Below are 19,101 nucleotides of genomic sequence, written 5' to 3'. Positions count from 1 at the left end.
TGTGCAGCAGAGCCAGTTGATAGATGTTAAAAGACAAACCACCAAAAAGGCGAATATGTCTTTGGAAAACAGTATTAAGTAATATTTTAAAGAATGGCCACACATCATATTCACACAGATGCCAACAGGAAGCACAGCTCAGGAAAAGAAAAGCTTTCAGATAATCTCTACCCATTAGGAAGGCAAAACCTCAACATCACTAACACATCTTAACTCATTTTCAGCCGTCACCCTGCTCACATTTGATGCTGTACCGTGTATATGTTTCATACTTCAGCACAGACTTTTATCAAGAGGTTATTCACTGAAATGTGCAAAATCCATAGGAAAAAAGCTCACTACTATTAATATTTCATGTCTCGCATACCTGTCATATCCAGGGGGCAGTGGTCTAAAGTGGGAATTTTCAAAAATGCTCTGCATTGGTGACACAGGGCTGCTGGAGTCAGTAGTAAAATACTGAGTATCACTGGGCACAAAGTGATGTGTTTCTGCAGGCTTATGTCTCTAACTAGAGCAGAATTTGGGCCATTTTGTTAAGGATGCAAGTTGTGGTCACAGACCCCAGGGAGCCTTTCTCATCTAGGTCCTCCAGCTGAAGTCTTCTGCTCAGAGCCACCAGGAATGCTGTTTGCAGTGTAACCAGCTTGGAAAAAAAAAAAAAAAGACACTATTTTGTGGCAGTGTATAAATGTGATTTTCTACAGGATTTGTAAGGAAAAAATCTGAGGGAAGAAAAGATTTTCTTCTTTCCCATCTACACTGGAAAAAGGATCCTCACCTTGTTGTAAAACATATCCTTACTTGGATGCTTTTCCACCCTTTTACTAAGAAAACCCAACAACACCTGAACACCTGATATCTATCAGCTGTGTTTGTGTCCTAGCAAGAAACACCTGGATCTGAAACATAAGCAGCAGGTGCCACTAATTGAATACTTATTGGCTAAGCACCTGCCAAAAAAAAAAAAAAAAAAAAAAAAGGAGTGCATGTGGTAAAGAAGAAAGAAATTAAATCAGTGTAGTCAGCTATGCAAAGTTCTGGGGGGAAAAGTGAAATTTCACAAAGGAGGTTACCAAATATGCACAGCCAGGTTTACTAAAATGGAGCTTTTCATCATAAGTGGTAGTTTCTTGCTCTGGCAGGACTTGAGCTGAAGAGCAGGATTGCTCCTTGAGTAACTCTGTAAAATGCAATGCCATTGTGGGAGCCCACCTCGATGGGGCTGGATATTTAGCTGATGTACCACTCAACCCCTCATTTTCACAGAACTTGTGAGGAATTTCAGCTGCAGGAAATGCACTGGTTGAGCTTTGGTTTCTTCGTCTCAAATGTGCTACTGCACAGCTCTAGGAGTGGGAAGGGGACAAGAGCTCATTTGTGGAGCTGGAAGTCTGAGCTGGGCACATTCAGGAGTGTTTGCCCTCCAATTCATTAGACCCAAATACACCTGTCTCGAATTCTCTCTGTAATCATGAAGATGCTTCTCAGCTGGTGAGGTCAGGTGTGCTGGTGCTGGGGGTGCTGTGGAGCAGGCCTGAACACAAGGCAGAATTTAGTCAGTTTTTGTGCTGAGGAGACATGGACCACAACCAAACCTTTGGGGATGGCACTTTGAAGGCCTTCTCCCCCATATTCCACAGAGCTGGATCTGCCCTGGTGAGAAATCTTTCTGTGGGGAAGGTGGGGGGCCGTGGCTGAGGTTCTAGTGTGGGTGGGCGCACTCAGGGAGTGTTATTGGTGCTTCAGTGTTGTTTTTTGGGGCCTCAAGGAAATGGATGGGAATGTAGAGTTGCTTCCCCAGCAGCTCCAGATCAAAACAGACTGAGACGTGACAAAGCAAGGTGTTTTACGGCCAAGAGAAGACTCTGCAAGCTTATTTATCCTTAAAATCAGAGAGGGGCAAACCTACAAGACCCTGCTGATATCAGATCAGAGTGTATGCAGGCCTTCAGAGCAGCCACAAACACGTTTCTCCCTTCTAAGGCTGGTTATCCTAATATAGAAAGCTCCTGGAGATAACGCTGTGCTGGGCATACAGTAGAGCCTATGCTCCAGGCACAGGGAGTAAGTGTTGAGGCAAGAAATGACTTTTTCCTGGCATGACCCACTAAGATTGAGCTGGAATGGCAATTAGAAGTTGAAGTGCTCATTTAATGTCAGTGATGTGTAAACTACGTTGCCATTGTTATTTTAGTGCTGATTTACATAATTGGCATACCCTGAAGTCACACTGCACGAACTTTCAGTTCATGCTGAAGACTTGCAGGAAGTCATAAAATTAAACATTATCTGCGCTGGAATGCAACTGAAAAATAGCTCAACTCTTGAGGATTTCAGCTTGCTGGGTGTCCCCTCTCCCACCGTGCGCAGGGCAGCGAGTGAAAATCAGGTTAGCGAGTGTTGGGAGCTGCTGGCATGAAGGAGCTTTAGCAGCTCTTTAATTACGCTGGTGCAGTTCTGGGGTGGTTTGTTTTGCTGGTATGCACCTCCCTGGGTGAGCTCCTCATCCTGCAGGGACGTTTCACGAGAATTGCCGGAGTCGCGACAGGGAAGCCAAGGGAAGAAGGCCCACAGGAGGAGTCATTCCAGCCCAAATGTACCGAATTCCTGTCTCAAAACGGTGTTCTTCCTACACTAAAATGTCGTAAGATGGAGGGGAAAGGCCGCTCCCAAAGGAGGAGCTGGTAATGGAGCTGTCTCAGTTGTTATTGCTTTAAGTCCTCCTCCGCAGTAATTCAAGGTGTCACAGGCTGGCCGTGCCTTTTGCAAATGAAGCCCCTGAGAGATATTGGGAAGAGGAGGTGGAGCACAGAGCACTTGCCTTGCCGGGAAGGCACCAGGACCCCGGCTAATGATGGTGTGCCGATGGCTTTGGCTTTGATGAGGACCCTAAATTGCTAGGTATCGCATACCTATGCAAGGGCCTGGCCCTACCGCAGGGCCCAGGCAGACAAACAAAGACGTGGGGCAAAGGACACAGCCCTGCTCGCCAGTTACTCGTTGTATCAGGAGATTTGCCAGCGTCGGGAAAGGGACCGAGGGATGCCCTTGGGATTGGGCGTCCAATCGCGCTGGGCACGGCCCTGCATTCTCCACCCGTGCCACCGCTGTCCTACTCTACGGGCGATGATGCCACGAGCTGTCGAGGCCTCAGCCCGGGGAGCACCGGCGTGGGCACGGGTGGGCCCCGGCCCCGCGGGGAGCGCGGCTCAGCGCCGGGGCAGGTGCGGGGCCGCGGGCGGGCGGTTCGTGCCGGGGTTACCGCCGCTCCGGGCCGGCGATCCGCCGCCGTTCCACCACTGGAGGGCAGCCACATCTTAAAAAAAAAAAGAAACACCCAGCCCAACCCCTCCGCCGCCCGCGCGGGGCTGAGCCCGCATCGGATGCGCTGCGGGAGGAGACTTCTCCCGAGTCCGGGCGCTTCTCTTTCGGAGAGGAGAGCGAGGAAACCCCCAGATTTCCAGCTCTCGCCCCTGGCTCGGGCAGCGGGCTCCACACTCTGGTAGGGGGAGAAAAATACCTAAGCGCATATACGTATTTTAAAAGCAGTTCTAAAGCACCGGGATTCTCCCGGTACCTTACGTGACCTTCGCACCTTACCACCCCGGCAGTCCGGGGCACGGCGCTAATCCGATTTGCGGCGGCGGAGCGCTCGGGCTGTACAATGGGTCATTGTTCCACCCGGCCCGGTCCCGCTCCGCCACCGCCGCCCGGAGCGGGACTCGGGACCGGGCGGGCCGGGGGCCTTTTCTCATCGGATCAGCCGCCGGTACCACAGTTTAACGGGACGCCCGCCCGCCCCATCCCTCGCCCCGGCGGCACCGCGACCCGGGCGCGGGCGGCAGCGGCGGCGAGGGAGGGAGCGGGCGAGGGAGGAGGGAGGGAAGGAGCGAGGGAGGGAGGCGGCGTCTCCTTTAAAAGCCGTGCGGGGCCGCAGCCCGCTCCCACAGGGCGGCTGTGATTGGCGCGGGCCCCCGAGCCTCCGGGGTCGTGACATCGCCGCGCAACAAAAAGCCCCGGCGGCGGCGGCGGGCGGCCACCCCCGGCCATGGTGCGGTGCGGGGTCGGCGGGGAGCCCGGCGCGGTGCCCTAGCGCGGCCGCTCCACGCGGGACGGCGGCGGGCGGCTCCCCACCCCTTTCCCCCCCCCCCTCCTCTTTTATTTACCCTCCTCCCTCCTTTTTCCTTTCTTTTTTAAGGGAGCGGAGACAAGTCAAGCTTCATCTTGACGTTGCTGCGGGAGTCTCGGTAAATGTCCATCTGTCTGATGAGCGTGATGCAAAGGACATTTTTGAAAAGGAGCCTTTTAACTCCGTAGACACGTAGGGACCCATTCACGGGCAGGCACACACACGCGAGGAGGAGGAAGAAGAAAAAGAAGCAACTTCACGATCGCTGCTTTTAAAAGGGAGAAGCTTTTTCCCTGGCTGGGACTTGCCTTCTGCCTCCTCAACCAGCTGCTAAAAGTATGTTTCCGAGGCGGACTGCACTTCAGGGAACTTCTATTTTCTGCTCGGCAGCTGTAGAGGAGCAGCAGCGAAGTTTGGAGTAACACCAAGTGATGCGGGAAAAACACCCCGAGAGCAGAACACCCTCCTGCAGACACAACCCCTGCTGCTGCACACAGGTATAGCTCCGGCGGTCGCAGATCCGCTGAAAGCCTTCTCCGCAGGATGATTCCGTGGGCCACGGTGGAGGTGCTAGCGCTCTGGAAGAGAGAGGGGGGACGGGACACTAATCATAACTATTATTACTATGATAATAATCCAGCCCAAAGTTTCACGGGGGAGAATGTCATCCTGTGGGTTTGGCTAAGGACGTAGCAGGATATGTATTTTCCTCCTTCCCCTTCTCGCACTCCGCCGAGGGAAAACAGCTCTCATTTTCCCTCCGCTGAGGGAAGCCGCTGCCCCGCCGCGGGGGAAGCGGAGCCGGCCCCGAGCCCCCGCGGCTCGGCTCAGGGGTGTGTGGGGGGAAGCCCGGGGGTCGGGACGGGAGGACAGCGGGGACTTGGCTTTGCCGGGCAGCCTCCCCTTCCTTTCCCTTCCCGGTGAGCGGTGCCTGCCGCGGCGGCGGGAGGCCCGGCCCGGCGCACACCTGCGCCCCGGTCCCGGCGGTGCCCCCGGCCGCGTCCCCCTCCTCCCCTTCACCTCCGCGCTCCTTTGTTGCGGAGCGCCCGGCTCCGCTCCCCCGTCCCGCCTCGCTCCCTTTGATCTCCTGCCACGGGGATTTCGGTGCCGCCGCGCACCTGAAGCGGCCCCTCGGGGGGCTCCGCCGGCCGGTCCGCGGCGGGGGCTCCGCCGGCCGTGGCCCGGTGCCGGGGTGGGTCCCACCTGCGGACCGTCCCCGCCCGTCCCCCCCTCCCCCGGCGCGGTGTCCGCGCTGACTGGCTCCCATCGCCTCCTCCTCCGCGCAGGTTGATCATGGTTGCCGCGACCCGCTCGCTCCTGGCGCTGCTGCTCTGCCAGGCGCTGCTGGGCGGCGCGGCCGGGCTCATGCCGGAGGTGGATCGGCGGCGCTTCAGCGAGCCGGGCCGCGCCGCCTCGGCCGCGCAGCGCCCCGAGGACCTGCTCAGCGAGTTCGAGCTGCGCCTGCTCCACATGTTCGGGCTGAAGCGGCGGCCCAGCCCCGGCAAGGACGTCGTCATCCCGCCCTACATGCTGGACCTCTACCGCCTGCACGCGGGGCAGCAGCTGGGGCAGCCGGCGGCGCTGGGCTTCCCCCTGGAGCGGGCGGCCAGCCGCGCCAACACCGTCCGCAGCTTCCACCACGAAGGTACGGGCGGGCGGGGGCTCCGCGGGCTGCGGGAGCGGAGGGGAGGGGGAGGGCAGGGCCGGAGGAGGAGCGGGGGGCGGATTCCTCCTCCCGGGACCGCGGGGTTCGCGCAGCGCTTCTCCCGGCCGGCTGCGCTGCCCGACGGGCTCTGCTGAGGAGCCCTTGCTGCGCCAACTCCCTTCTCCCCGCTCCCCGTCCGTCGGGGCGCTGCCGGTTTATTGACTTTTCTCGTTAAACCCGCCCGACTCCGCCTTAAGCGCTCCGGCAGATCGCCGCTCTCCTGCGAGGCTAGAAAGCAGGGAAGGCTCCCTAACGTGAGGCTGAGCCGGGCCGCTGCGGTTTCTAATCTTTATCTAATCCCCGTGAGGGATCAATGAAACGATCCATCGCGACGTCCTCGGGGGCTGCCGTCGAGGAGCGCTGCCGGCAGACCCACCGGGGCTGGCCGTGCCCAGGCTGCCAAAGCCCCGCGGCCGCGCTCGGCTCTCACCTGCGAGGCCTCCAGCGGCACCTCCCCGCCTGCAGCCCCCCGAGGCAGCGATTCTCTGGGGCAGACCCCCACTCAGCAGCCGGGGGCGTTTCTCGACTGCCATAACCAAAGCGGCGGCTGTGGCATGAACCAGGCCCGTGGAGCCGGTGGGGCGCGTGTCGCTCACGTGTTTTTTGGGAAGCGTTTCCCCAGGTTGTAATTGCTCCTGGCTGCGGCTCTCCGGTGCTGCCGTGCAGTGGCCCCGCTGCAAAAGTAATGAAAACGTAGCTTCCCCCTCCTTTTAGAGCGAAACAGTGTCAAGAAAATATATTAATTAGCTTTTTAGTTTCTAAAAGGGGGGGGGGAGGGGGGCTCTGAGAAGTGGATGTGCTGTTCAGTGGAAAGCCTTATCGTGAGGAAGATGAATGGTGAAATCTAACCTGTCCTCAGCCACGTTTCCCTACACGGGAAGTGAAAACCTGGGAGTTAATGGGGGAAAGCCAGCACGGGAGTCATTCGTGTTAAACCCAAGGGCTGGGGACAAGGGGCTGAGTGAGAGAGGAGTTGAAGGGCAAAGTTGGCAAGGTTTAGGCAAATGCCAAAATCTGCCGTTTGAAGTAGTCATACGATAACAGCAAAAGCAGATTTTGTCAGAAAATCAGTGTTATGACTTTTACAAAATTTAGAAGAAAATCACTGTGATTCGGTTTTTTGTTTTTTTTTTTTTCCACTGGGTTCTCCCTGCACTAGTGACTTCTTGAGAGCAGAAGTTTGTCTTGTGACCATTCAAAATATTTGCATATTAGCCCAATACTGGTCTGCTCCTGAAATGCCATAAGGCTGAGCCTTGCCTTACGCAAAAAGTTGTACTGGATTTGAAGGGGAATGGCTACACAACTAAGAATTGCTAACAGCAGTTATGGCTTCTGCTTAGAAAGTGATTTTTTTTTTTTCCTCTTCAGTGTGTTTAACACCAAAATTAAAAACCATGAGAGAAGGTTTTTTTGGGAAATACATCTAACTTCTTAATGTCTGTAGCAACAATGTATTTAGCAGCCCTAGGTATACTGTACCCCTTCTGAAGCTCTGTTCAGTTATTAGTCAAAGGTGGGAATGGCCTGAAGTTTAGTGACTCCTTGAATGTTTGGTTTTGGTGGTTTTATAAACTTCTTGTTTGGAGGTGACTCGGTTTCATTATCTCTTTTCCATCCACCCCTATTTCAGCAGTTGAAGTGTCCTGCTGTTCATTATGGCCCTTTTGGGTAAATACTGGGGCGTGCTTTGTAAGGTACCGTTATGGGTGCTGAGTTCACCGTCTCTAATTGCAGACACAAAAATTCATACATTAAGATTTCCAGGTCACCTAAATTGCAGAGTAATGTTTTTCAGAGTGGAGTTTTAGGGATTGATGCTAGAGCTGTATTCTCAAAAACATCAGAAATGCAGCAGTTGCCCAAAGTCCTCCACCAGTTTTAATGATTCCCCGGTAGCTGTAGTGCTTGAGTTTTTCATTCATATCCTTGAAGTCCAAATTAAGGCTGTATATTTCTTGCTTCTAATGATAACTACCTGGAAGGCAAAGGCCACCAGGAGCCAATCCAAAGGTGTAACAATGAATGAAGCATTTTTTAACCTCATGCTATACATGCTTGCATAAACAAGCTGACAAGGGAGACAGTATTTTCTTCCTGAAAGTCTTTCAGGTCTTGTGTGTCACGTGTGGTAGCTGTCATTCGAAAGCTGCCATCAGCAGACAATCTTAAGGGGTTTGATATATATATATTTTTTTTTTTTTTAATTTTTTTTTTTTTGTCTCAGTTTCTGATTTTTTCCTTTTTTTCCTCTCTCTTTTTTTTTATTTTCTATTTTTCCTGTTTAATCAAATTAGAAGTTTTGGAAGAACTGCCAGAAACGAGTGGGAAAACAGCACGGCGTTTCTTCTTTAATTTAACTTCCATCCCTAATGAGGAGTCTATCACCTCAGCTGAACTCCAGATTTTTCGGAAACAGGTGCACGGAGCCTTTGAGAACAACAGCAGCTACCATCACCGTATTAATATTTATGAAATTATAAAGCCAGCCACAGCCACCTCTAAGGACCCTGTCACAAGACTTTTGGACACCAGGTTGGTGCATCATAATGCAAGTAAATGGGAAAGTTTTGATGTAACGCCAGCTGTTTTGAGGTGGATTGCACATGGACAACCTAATCATGGGTTTGTGGTAGAGGTGGTTCACTTGGACAAAGAGAACAGTGCCTCCAAGAGGCACGTTAGGATTAGCAGGTCTTTACATCAGGATGAAGATAGCTGGTCTCAGCTGAGGCCGTTGTTAGTGACGTTTGGGCATGATGGCAAGGGACACCCGCTCCATAAAAGAGAAAAGCGTCAAGCGAAACACAAACAGCGTAAACGCCACAAATACAGTTGCAAAAGGCATCCGTTATATGTGGACTTCAATGATGTGGGGTGGAATGACTGGATTGTTGCCCCGCCAGGGTATAGTGCCTTTTACTGCCATGGGGAATGTCCTTTTCCGCTGGCAGATCATCTAAACTCAACAAACCATGCCATTGTTCAGACTTTGGTCAATTCAGTGAATTCCAAAATCCCCAAGGCCTGCTGTGTGCCGACAGAACTGAGTGCTATTTCCATGCTCTACCTTGATGAAAATGAAAAAGTTGTATTAAAGAACTATCAAGATATGGTTGTGGAGGGTTGTGGGTGCCGCTAACACAGCAAATATATTAGACAAATGCAAAAAAAAAAAAAAAAAAAGAATAGCTGACACTTTAATATTTCCCAATGAAGACTTTATTTATGTAATGAAATGGAAAGAAAAAAAAACACAACTATTTTGAAAATATATTTATGTCTACGAAAAAGTTGGGAAAACAAATATTTTAATCAGAGAAATATTCCTTTAAAGATTTTAAATGTATTTTAGTTGTACATTTTATATGGGTTTAACCCCAGCACATGAAGTATAATGGTCAGATTCTTATTTTGTATTTATTTACTATTATAACCACTTTTTAGAAGAATAGCTAATTTGTATTTATATGTAATCAAAAAAGAAAAAAATATAGGGTTTGTACATAATTTTCCAAAATTGTAGCTGTTTCAATTGTGTGTATTTAAGTTGAAAAGAATACATGGAAGGTTACTATGGCAAAGTGCATAGCACATTTGCTTTCTGCTGTGCTACTGTTAAGGTCACAAGTTCAAGTCCAGAAAAAAGTGGATAATCCACTCTGCTGACTTTCAAGATTATATTGTACAATTCTCAGGAATGCTGCAGGGTGGGCTGTCCAATCCATGAGAACTGGCATCCTCTTTAGGTGGAACATTTGGATAAGAACCAGACGTTGCTGATCTAGTATAAATACTGCTATTCCCAACTAATTTGCAGTGCGAATATAAGGGCCAATAGAAATCCGATGGGAGGTGGGGGTGGGGGAAGACTGAATCCTTTCGAGACCTACAGAAAAGTGAATGTTTGATGTTTCCTTTCAAAGTCCTTCCTTTAAAAGTCCTGGCCAAAAATAATAAAAACTAAAATGTCATCCTTTTTTTTTTTTTTTTGTGATTATCTATGCTAAAGAGGAATACGTACCTAATTTGTACCGGCCCTTGTCTTTAACAGTTGGAAAAGCCTTGCATACTTCCTCACCTCAGATGAGAGCTCACTTCTGTGGAGTGTTACAGTGAAATTAATCTGCAATTTTTGCTCTACCTACAGCAAGCTGTTGTCATGTGCAGCCTCTTCTCTAACCTCAGCTGATGGTTTTGCTGTTTGGCAGATTAGTCTCTCTTCATTTCCAGGGTTTTGTGTTGGAAACCTTTTTTTTTTTTTTTTTTATTTTTCCTTCCCAAATGTTTAAATCTATTTCGGATAATAAACCATAGAGTACTGATCTTTCTTTCTGAGAAGTCCAGTCTGTAAGAAAAAACGGTTCACTTACGCAGTCATCACAAGAGCAACTTGTGCTTGCATCATCTTACTGGTTTTTAAATCCTTCCTGTGAGGGGCAAAGCGTGATTTGCAGTGGGCAAACAGAGCATTAAAGCTGACGCTGATTGTGCCTGTTGCGTGTTCCACGCCTGGTGCGGCAGGCAGAGCCTGGGGGTGTTGTGTGGAAGTTGTGCTGAAAGAGGAGAGCAGGAAAGGAGCTTAAATGGGCTTCTTGGTCATCCCCTCGAGCTCTGTTGTGGGTCCAGTTCTGGATTTGGTGAACTAGGCTACACTTCCTGAAGCCACGTGTGCAGTGGGCCCTGCAGGGACCTCTCTAAATCAGCGGTGGGAATCTCTGATTTGGGCCTCCTGTTGTTTTGTTAATGAACCCCTCTTTTTTTTTTTTCCTGGCACTTCCCAAGCTCCTCCTTTTTTTAGCAAAATCGTCTGGGTTGCAGTAATGGTACTGGCTAGGTGGGTTGATCAGAAAGGCTGACTTGATGATGTCTTACGGGTCCTCTTGTAAACCAATCCTTTACTGCTGCTCATCACAAAAAGCAGAGGGTACAGAGGATTGGGAGAGAAAAACGAATTACCTGTTGGCTGCTTCCATTTTTTTCTTGTGAGCTTAAAAGTCTCTTGGGCTGTAAGGTTTTGTGGTGAGATAAAATGGATGTATTTCTTTGTAGCAGTAGTATTTTTAACAGCTGACAGAACAATCCACCACTCTGCAGTTGGGCTCTGCTTAGTTTTGAGAGGTAGCTGATGTTGGTCATGCTGATACTACAGAGCAGCCTGTGGGCTGGCTGAGTGGACAACCTCCAGGTGCTTTTTCAAGCACTAGTGCTGTTTTGGTGGCTGATGTTTTTAGGGATGAAACATCACATGTACAAGAGTTTGTTTTGCGTTTTGTTTCTTGCCAGCTTTCCTGGTGCCGGACGAGTTTGTGGCTGTTGCCTTGGCAAGGTTGTCGGTGCTGCAGTGGAGGTTCAGCAAGGATTCCGTGTTTGTGATGTGTGGTTGTGCAGTCACGTCAGAGCTGGGTTACTGTACTGTAAAACCTAAGCTTGATAAAGCTGAAAATTTAATGATGAGCAGGAAAGGTGTGATCCCAACCCTGTGAAATTGGTAAAGAACCCACAGCACTTCTAACCAGACCCTCCAGTGTTGCAAAGCTGGAGTCTCATGGCTCCTTCCTGTGTAATGAGACTGAGGGAGGCTCTTTACAGAGTGGTGACTGCCTTACTTCTCCTGTAAGGCATGAGAACACACTGATGCTTATTTTGTTGCCAAAAAATTGGCTACAGCACTTGTCTATGCATGAGCAGGAGCTGGCTTGTGGCGTGGTTCCTTGCACAGGCAAACCTCCTGGTGCTTGACAAGGAATTGCATCCTTAGTAAAATATACTGGGAGGCCAACGTATCATTGCAAGCTTATTAAGACCCACTCTTGTAAGCATTTCTGTAACTGCTTAGTGTCAGCCACAGAATCATCAGTTCCACACTGATTTTTGAGGAGGAAATATGCAGGTGTCAAGCTCAGCACGTCACTAAATTTCTGCAGAACTGGTTTTGTAATGTACCTTTAAATCCTTAACCTCACTCTCTGAGTTGGAGACCTGAGAGTGCTACACTAAAGACTTTGTTTAGGACTTGAAGTAAAAGAAACAGAGCCAACTTTCACAGATGAGTGGTAGGAAGTTCTAGAGATCAGCTGGGTTCCTGAATTCTTCTAGATAGGACTGATGATCAGACAGCCTTTCTGAAAGGTTTGGGCTTTCTGGCATCTTTCGAAAGTCTGGTAATGACTGCTAAATAATGCTAAATACTAAAGGTAGGCTGTTACCACAGCACACTAGTACTTACTTTAGTTCTTTAGTACTTATTAGTATTATAGTGCTCTACAAGGAGAAAAGAGCTCTTTTTTCCTCTTAAGAGGAGAAAAAGCAAAACATTCTGAAGGCAAAACTGCCTTTGTTACCCTATAGCTCCTAAACATTTTGCTTCTAGGCACTTATATAATCTATATAGGCAGAGATTGTGATAGATAATGTCACCCTTTGTGCATTTCAGATAAGCATCTCTCTAAACACAAATGTGATCAGCATGTCTCCTTGTCCTTTTGAGACTCAGTAGCAGCTTTGTCGAGTGACTTGATAATTTTTGCGCAAAATTCAGTTCGACTTCTGAGGTGAGCAGCATGTAGAGGAGGATCTTCAGTTGAGGTAAGCTCTCCCAAGAGCATTGGCCATTCCCAGCGAGCAGGGGCTGCTCTGCTGGGCTCCCCTGGGCTCACCACAGCCAGGTGTGGACCCCTTCCCTGCCCATCCAGGCTTTGGGTGGCCACATCCCTGCTCCCCCTGCCAGGCAGGTGAGGCTCAGAGAGGAACGTGATTTGTTGTACTCTCAGCTCATCCACACTGCGTTTGTATCAGACCTGCTTCGCTAAGCTGCTAGAAGAGGATAATTATTGAGTTATTTTATAGTATGGTTATTCCTAAATTGTTGATTTTTGGGGTGTTTTTTTATTGATTTCAGGAGGCAGCTAATTGCCATATGGCAGCTTGATGTTAATGTTTTATGAAGATCAGGAAACAAAAGTTTATGAAACAAAAGCTTTTGTATAGTAGCTGCAGAATTTCAAGAACTGTTTTATACTTCCTGACAGTGCAGGTCTGGCTTAATGGTTTGTTTTTATTGCTTAAGAGTGTAAACCTTTCTTTAGCCGATGTGTGGAAATTATATCCTCATCCCGCATTACGCATTTCTCATTGCTCATTACTCATTCCTGCTTTCATTGCTGCCATCTGTAATCAGAGCTTTACTGTTTCAACTGCATGCAAAATGCTCCTGTCCTTTGCACAGTAGGATACTTTTCCTTAGCATTCACCCACCTTTTCAAAAAGAGAAATATGTGGAGGGCAAAGGGGGGAAAAAGAAAAAGAGGAGGGAAAAACCTACTCTGTCTATATTGTTTTTCTCTGTTTTGGGTGGAGTCTGTGTTAGACTTTGGTTGCTAGATGGTTTCTGTAGTAACAAGCAGGGTAAAATCCAAGCCTGAAAAGGCTCTTTTAAAGGTGCCATATCTTGCCTGAAGTATTATTTATCTAATTATGGATATGGAATGTTTAGTTTCTCCTTTATATGAAGGCAACCCCTTTTGGGAGGGCAGAGTGCTGCTATTAGAACTCGATACATTGTGATCTTAAAACAGGAGAACCACAAATCTTGTTCCCAGTTGCCTTAAGCGGCTGAAAATAATAACAAAAAAGCCGAAGGCATTACATGCGTTTTTAAAAATTGCTACAGGCACAGACCACTTTGTTCCTTAGTTACGTAGGAAAGGAACAAGAGGCTAGGTTCAGAAGGACACTTGGGTTGTACGTGTCAGTGCAGTAAGGAGGGTGTTGGATACAGTCAACAGTGGTTTGTTTTGTCAGACTACTGTGTACAAGGAAGAAAATCCCAGCTCCTTCAGAATATGACTTTGTTGTACTCCTTTTTTTTTTTTTAAATTTATTCTCCAAGGACGTTTTGCAGGTGTGTGAGAAAGTAGCACACACATGGTAGCTGCTTTTACCTCGCTCAGGCACAAGAAGAATTCTAAAAGTATTTTAAGATTACTACTTTCCTGTCTCTCCAGCACTAATCCTTAATTACCTGTGTTCTTGACAGCCTTGCCTGAAACAAACAGTAATGGTTTCCTAAGGTGGAGTTTCCTTTTTTTTGGAATCTCTTCACCTGTCAGTGCTCTCCAGGATTTAGCAACCTTCTGTGCATGAGCCCTGGGAAATGGTAACTTGGAAAAGCAGGTACACTGGGTTTGTCCTGGCTCTGTGTCCTTTGCAGAGACAACCCTGTCTCAGCCTTCAGCAGGAATCTTAGTTTGGTCTGGGGGTATGCACCCACTGGGCACAGCAGGGACTGTGGGTGGAACTTGCCAGAAATATGAGGGCCAGAGCTCATTTCCATGTGTATTTCCATAGTGCTGTGAAGGCACTTGGCTGGAATACCTGCCTGGGCTTGTGTGGCCCTCCATAGAGCAACAGAGGCTGAGAGCTCTTGTACCTCTCTGTACCTCTCCAGGGGCAGGGAATTTGCAGTAGGCAGCCTGGATCTTGGCTCAGGAGAGGTGGCTTTGCTCTTCACTTCTTTGCAAAGTTCCTTCTTGCAAAATATGCTCGACTGCCTCCGCAGAAATTAGACCAGAGCTACTGGGCAAGGTGTGCAGTGGAATGGAGCCAGTGAGGGCTTCGTTTGAAAAAAAGTAGGGATTTTCATTGGGGCAGTAGGGAAGGACCCTGCTGGATTTTTTCGGCTTTTGAAGCTGAAAGCATTAAAGTTTTCGAAGGGGACTTCAGGTAGCAAATTCATAACATTATGAAAGTTCAGGTTCCCACAACAGTTGGACTGAGGAAGATTTACGTTTTAATGAGGCTGATAATCCCATTAGAGATTAAATTAAGAAGGTTTTTCTGGGAGATCACCAAGAAAATGATGAGTATTGTACTGTAGCTTGGCTCATAATGCCAAGGCTGACATGTACTTCTTGCACTGCAGGATGCTGTTTCATTCAGTGTGTCTCATTAAAAAAAAAGCCTTCAACTCCAGCAGCGTTTCACTACAAACAGAAGCAAATTATTATTTTTTATTACTATTACTACTGCTATCATTATCATCATCATCTTACTGGAAACAATATGCAGATCAAAAGATGGAAATATCAGCCAAATCTGCAAATCAGCACAGCTCTACTGGGTTGGTTCTCAGACAATCCAGTTGTTTTTATTAGAGCAAATCCTCAGGAGGCAGGGTGACCACGTATAAGAGTAATGTATTTAAGGTAACGATTGACACAACTCCTGTAGCTTGGAACTTGCACAAACCACTTTTTATGGCATCCTGCACACCCTAGTGATGGGAAAGTGTTGTATGGAATAATGACTCTGTAACCACAGACTTCAAAAGTGTAGAATGTCTGCGGCGTGATGGAAATAGCTGTTTCCACATCAGTAATAGACTCACAGGCATATTGAAGCTTAATTGCAAGGCCAGTGGTGATGGGAGGAGGAAGGGTGAAGGGCTATCTGCCTGTGGCTGCCCCTGCTTTACAGCCAGAAACAACGATTCAGTTAATGATAAACTTGAATTCTGCATTATTTTCTCGGGATTTATTGATAACTTCATATGGGACTTCATGCACCAAGGGAGTTATTGACTCCTTAGGAGTTAGGAAGAGAGACGGGGTTTGTATTATTTCTTATAAGCATCACTCTGCCTTATTGTGTTAAATGATTGTATTTTAAGGGTGGTTTTAACACAACTTTTTCTCCTGCTTGTATTTCCTCTCTTCCTTTGAATGAAAAGCCTTTTACATAAAAGCAGTCTCTCACTTTGAGTCTAGCTTTTTTGGGCCATTTTCATGAAGAATCCTGATTTTTCTAGTTGACATCATGATGGTAGAATGAAGGCTGTTTTGATGTCACTGTCTGCTATTGGACCAAGTCCTAAAGCACATGAAATATGTTTTCTTAGCCCTGGCACTGTAAAGGAATGATGGGCCTAATAGCTATAAGTGAAAAAAGGAGTGGTTTTGTTCTGCAAAACACTGGTAGTATCGTTACTCTTTCATTCCTCTTGTTCAAATGACAAGTATGTTGTCATTTTACTGCTTTCAGTGTCTGGACTTACTGCAGGATCACTTTAAATCTTCCCTTGCTAGAATCTCGTGAGGACACCAATGGAGCCTGAGATTCTTAAAAAGGAAATTTCCCCACATTCTCTGGGGAGAGGCCTCAGAATGGCACCCTGAGACTCAAAGATCAGAAGGAAAAGGAATTGAAATTCTCCTTTGCTTAACCACTAGTACTTTTAAAATCCATCAACATTTTTAGTTGCTTAGGATTAGCAGTAACCCATGTTCTCTAGATGTTATTACTGAGGGGAGGATCAAAGACTAATTGATTCATATTTCCTGGTCTGGTGATTTTTTTTTTCCCCCGTTTTGTGTTATTTTTTGTTTTAGAAATAGGTAATGGTTAACTGCTTCTTGACGTGTTGGGCAAAGAAGTCTCCCAGGTTTGTAGATGAAAAGATTTTCATCTTTGAAAATGTAACTCAAATGTACCCTAGAGGGCAGAGTCATTTAGAGAGAGCTGCTGCACACCTGCCGGGTTACTGGTGCGTGCCCACTGCCAGTGCCTTGGAGAGAGGCACCAAGCCCTGGGAAAATGGTGTTGGGAGCATGGGTGGAGCCTTCTGGCTTTTGTGAGCAGCAAAAAGTGGAGAAAATGGCCTGTGACTCTCCTGTGTGCAGGTTCTGAGGAAAACAACCCAACCCACCCAACAAAAATACATTAAAAAACAATAATCAGTGTTTTGCAAAGAGCTCCCTATAACCCAGCAGGCAGCGCTGCTGGCAGGTGGCTGTTGCAGCTCAGGCCTGCTGGAGGATCTGAGCCTTTCTTGAGGGTTGCATTTGATTTTCAAATAGAAGCAGTTTAATTTTTGTTTCATAACAAAGAATATAATCACTGTGTTGCCCTTTTCAAGAGCTTTCTCTTCTCGAGACCTGAGCCAGGGGCTTAGTGCCTGCTTTTCCATCTAAGTGGTGAGCAAAGTTTGTTGTCAGGCCTTTCTCCATGAGCCTGAGTGTCTGGGAAGGATCTGGGAAGGTCTTTGCATCTCCTCTCAATGGGAGTACTTCCTTCAGGGTTTCAGGCTCCATCCCTCTCTTCTTTACCTCCTGCATCTGGGTGGGAGGGGAGGGGGAAAAAAGAAGGTCAAGTACTGGGACACTTTGAAGAGTGTGCCTTTACCAAGCTTTGGTTTTTCTCTCTTCCTGGAACTCTCATTACATGATCCTGGTTTTCTGAGCCAATTGTTAGCCCAAGGACAAATCCTTAACCTTGGGCCAGATAACAGAAGCACAGCTGAGGTGATCTTGACTCCTTTAGAAAGGCTGTCTGCTCTTTGATGCACTCAGAATGAGACGCATAATTCATTTTAGTTCCAAAGGTTGTTCTTAGCATGGGAAATTAGCAACCTCCATGATAAAAAGTCAGCGTGTTAGGGATGTGTGTGTGTTTTATGTTGATGTCTGTCTCCCACTGCATTCCCTGTCCTGAAGGGTGTTGGTGTGTTTAGGGAGAAGCTGAGACCGAATCATATCTGGGAAGTTTTGCTTCGTGTCTGCATCTGTTCATACCAAGGCCTGAGGACTTTGTGCCAATGACAGGAAGCTGCTTTTGGAAAATGTAGCTTTCTGACTTGCAGCTCTAAATGTAATTGGAGTGTATGCTCAGGAGAAATTGGGATCAAGGTTTATAATGGATGTCAAAACTGGTTTGTGAACCCTCACCAAGGACCCCAGAGGCAAGAGTGTGGTGTCATGAAGTGCAATGTCTGGCAGTGCTGCACAGAAACTCTTCTTTATGGTGTGGAGCTCTCTCCAACTGGTCTTTCATCAGTTGTTCCTTTGGGACAAGACTCCTCCACCATTATCTGGTTTTGCTGAAGTCTCTGTGCTGCTCTGAACAGCTCTGTGGGTTTATTTTGTGCTGTAGTCTAGCAAGCCTGATGGCAAGAGACAGCATCATCACTGGTGCTGTAGTGTCAAGTGGGCCAGGTCACGAAAAGTAGTGGAATTTAGAGGCAGGCTGACAGCAATGGGGAAGGGCTTTTGTGGGTAAACCTTCACAGGAAATGCTGCTAGTCAAATCCAACATCAGGAAAAAGAGGAGTGCAGCAGTGGGTCCTCCAGACCAAGGGCAGGAGAGACAGCAAACTACTCAGCTGTGGAGCTGGACTTGGAAAAGTCCCTTGTTGTCCCTGTGTGCTAATTCTCAAATAGCTCTTCCTGCCTCCTAAGTGTTTTGTAGTGATATGTACCTTAAAGAATTCGAAGATGCCTAAGTGCACTGCTGTTTATCCTGTAGGGTAGAGATAGATAGCTCCATTATATGGCATAATGACAGGTTTCATCCCTTGGTAACCAGTTTGCATGAGGACCAGGTCTGTCCAGTATTAAACTGGAAAGCAAAGATGGCTTTGTGATTAAGGTGCTGGAGTGGGACGCTGGAAATCTGGGTTCAAGTTGTGGGTCAGCCATAAACTCCCTGTGTGACCTTGAGCAATATCATTATTCCGAGACTTCAAAGGTATCTAAACAATTTGGACACCCATTTTCCAGTCATTTTAATTAACTGGGATGCTTTGAAATGCTCAGCTTTAATCTCTCTGTGCCTAGGATTCTCATTTGTAAAGCCAGGATAATAATATTTCCATGCGCATAAGGAGGATGTGTGCATTAGGGATTGGGAAGTGTGCAGCCGCTCGGAATGCGGCAGCTACGGAGCTTGCAAGCCTGCTGAGGGGGGGAACATGTTGAGGGGTTTAAATCCAGGTAGGGGTGCTTTGTGCAGGACAAACAGCCCATTCCACGTGGGCAGGATCTGGGAGACAGCTCCTTACTGGGATACATTACCCTCATTTTGGTTCGCGGGGGATAAATACCACCGCAAGTAAACTGCAAACCAGAGTATTCACGGAGGGCAACAGCTCTTTTCTTCAGGATTTCATTTCACTCTGTAACGACATCTTGCTGTTTCTTTAGTATCCTGTCATTCTTTAATACTGAACGTTAAACTTTTACAAGACAAAATGAGTAGTTATTAACATTTCCATTTCTAGACTTCTTAACAAGCTGTGCTCCATGTTTAACGTCACCTGTGGTTCTGTCCCTTTGCCCACTGTTAAGTGACTGTGTAATGAAAAGCCTGCAATCCACACAGGCAGAGGGAAGGGTTAAAAGAGCCAAGGGAGTCTTTAATTCCTTCGTTTTCTGACTTTTGTGGGTTTAATACACAATCTTAACATTCCATTAGTAAGTGGTTGCATTTT

General features: G+C 47.6%; 1 protein-coding gene across 9 annotated transcripts in view; it reads left to right on the top strand.

Annotated features, from left to right (window-relative positions):
• Window positions 1-1,161: 1,161 nt before the first annotated feature.
• BMP2 (bone morphogenetic protein 2) overlaps window positions 1,162-19,101 on the top strand; it is a 68,015-nt gene continuing 50,075 nt past the window's right edge. For 2 of the 9 annotated variants that reach the window (XM_040060189.2, XM_040060190.2), the window contains exons 1-4: window positions 1,162-1,659; window positions 4,202-4,629; window positions 5,419-5,777; window positions 8,135-8,372. In XM_040060189.2, the coding sequence (XP_039916123.1) occupies window positions 5,426-5,777; window positions 8,135-8,372 (590 nt within the window). In that variant the 5' untranslated portion in view covers window positions 1,162-1,659; window positions 4,202-4,629; window positions 5,419-5,425. Of the gene's footprint in view, window positions 1,660-2,217; window positions 2,393-2,517; window positions 2,688-3,308; window positions 3,506-3,958; window positions 4,055-4,201; window positions 4,630-5,418; window positions 5,778-8,134; window positions 10,098-12,273; window positions 12,609-19,101 lie in introns of those variants that run through there. The other 7 variants (XM_040060191.2, XM_040060185.2, XM_040060182.2 and 4 more) reach the window with 7 other exon arrangements.

The sequence above is a fragment of the Hirundo rustica genome, chromosome 3 (assembly GCF_015227805.2).
Source record: "Hirundo rustica isolate bHirRus1 chromosome 3, bHirRus1.pri.v3, whole genome shotgun sequence".
Taxonomy (NCBI): domain Eukaryota; kingdom Metazoa; phylum Chordata; class Aves; order Passeriformes; family Hirundinidae; genus Hirundo; species Hirundo rustica.
The sequence above is the reverse complement of the archived record's forward strand: the minus strand, read 5'-3'. Positions and strand labels throughout refer to the sequence as shown.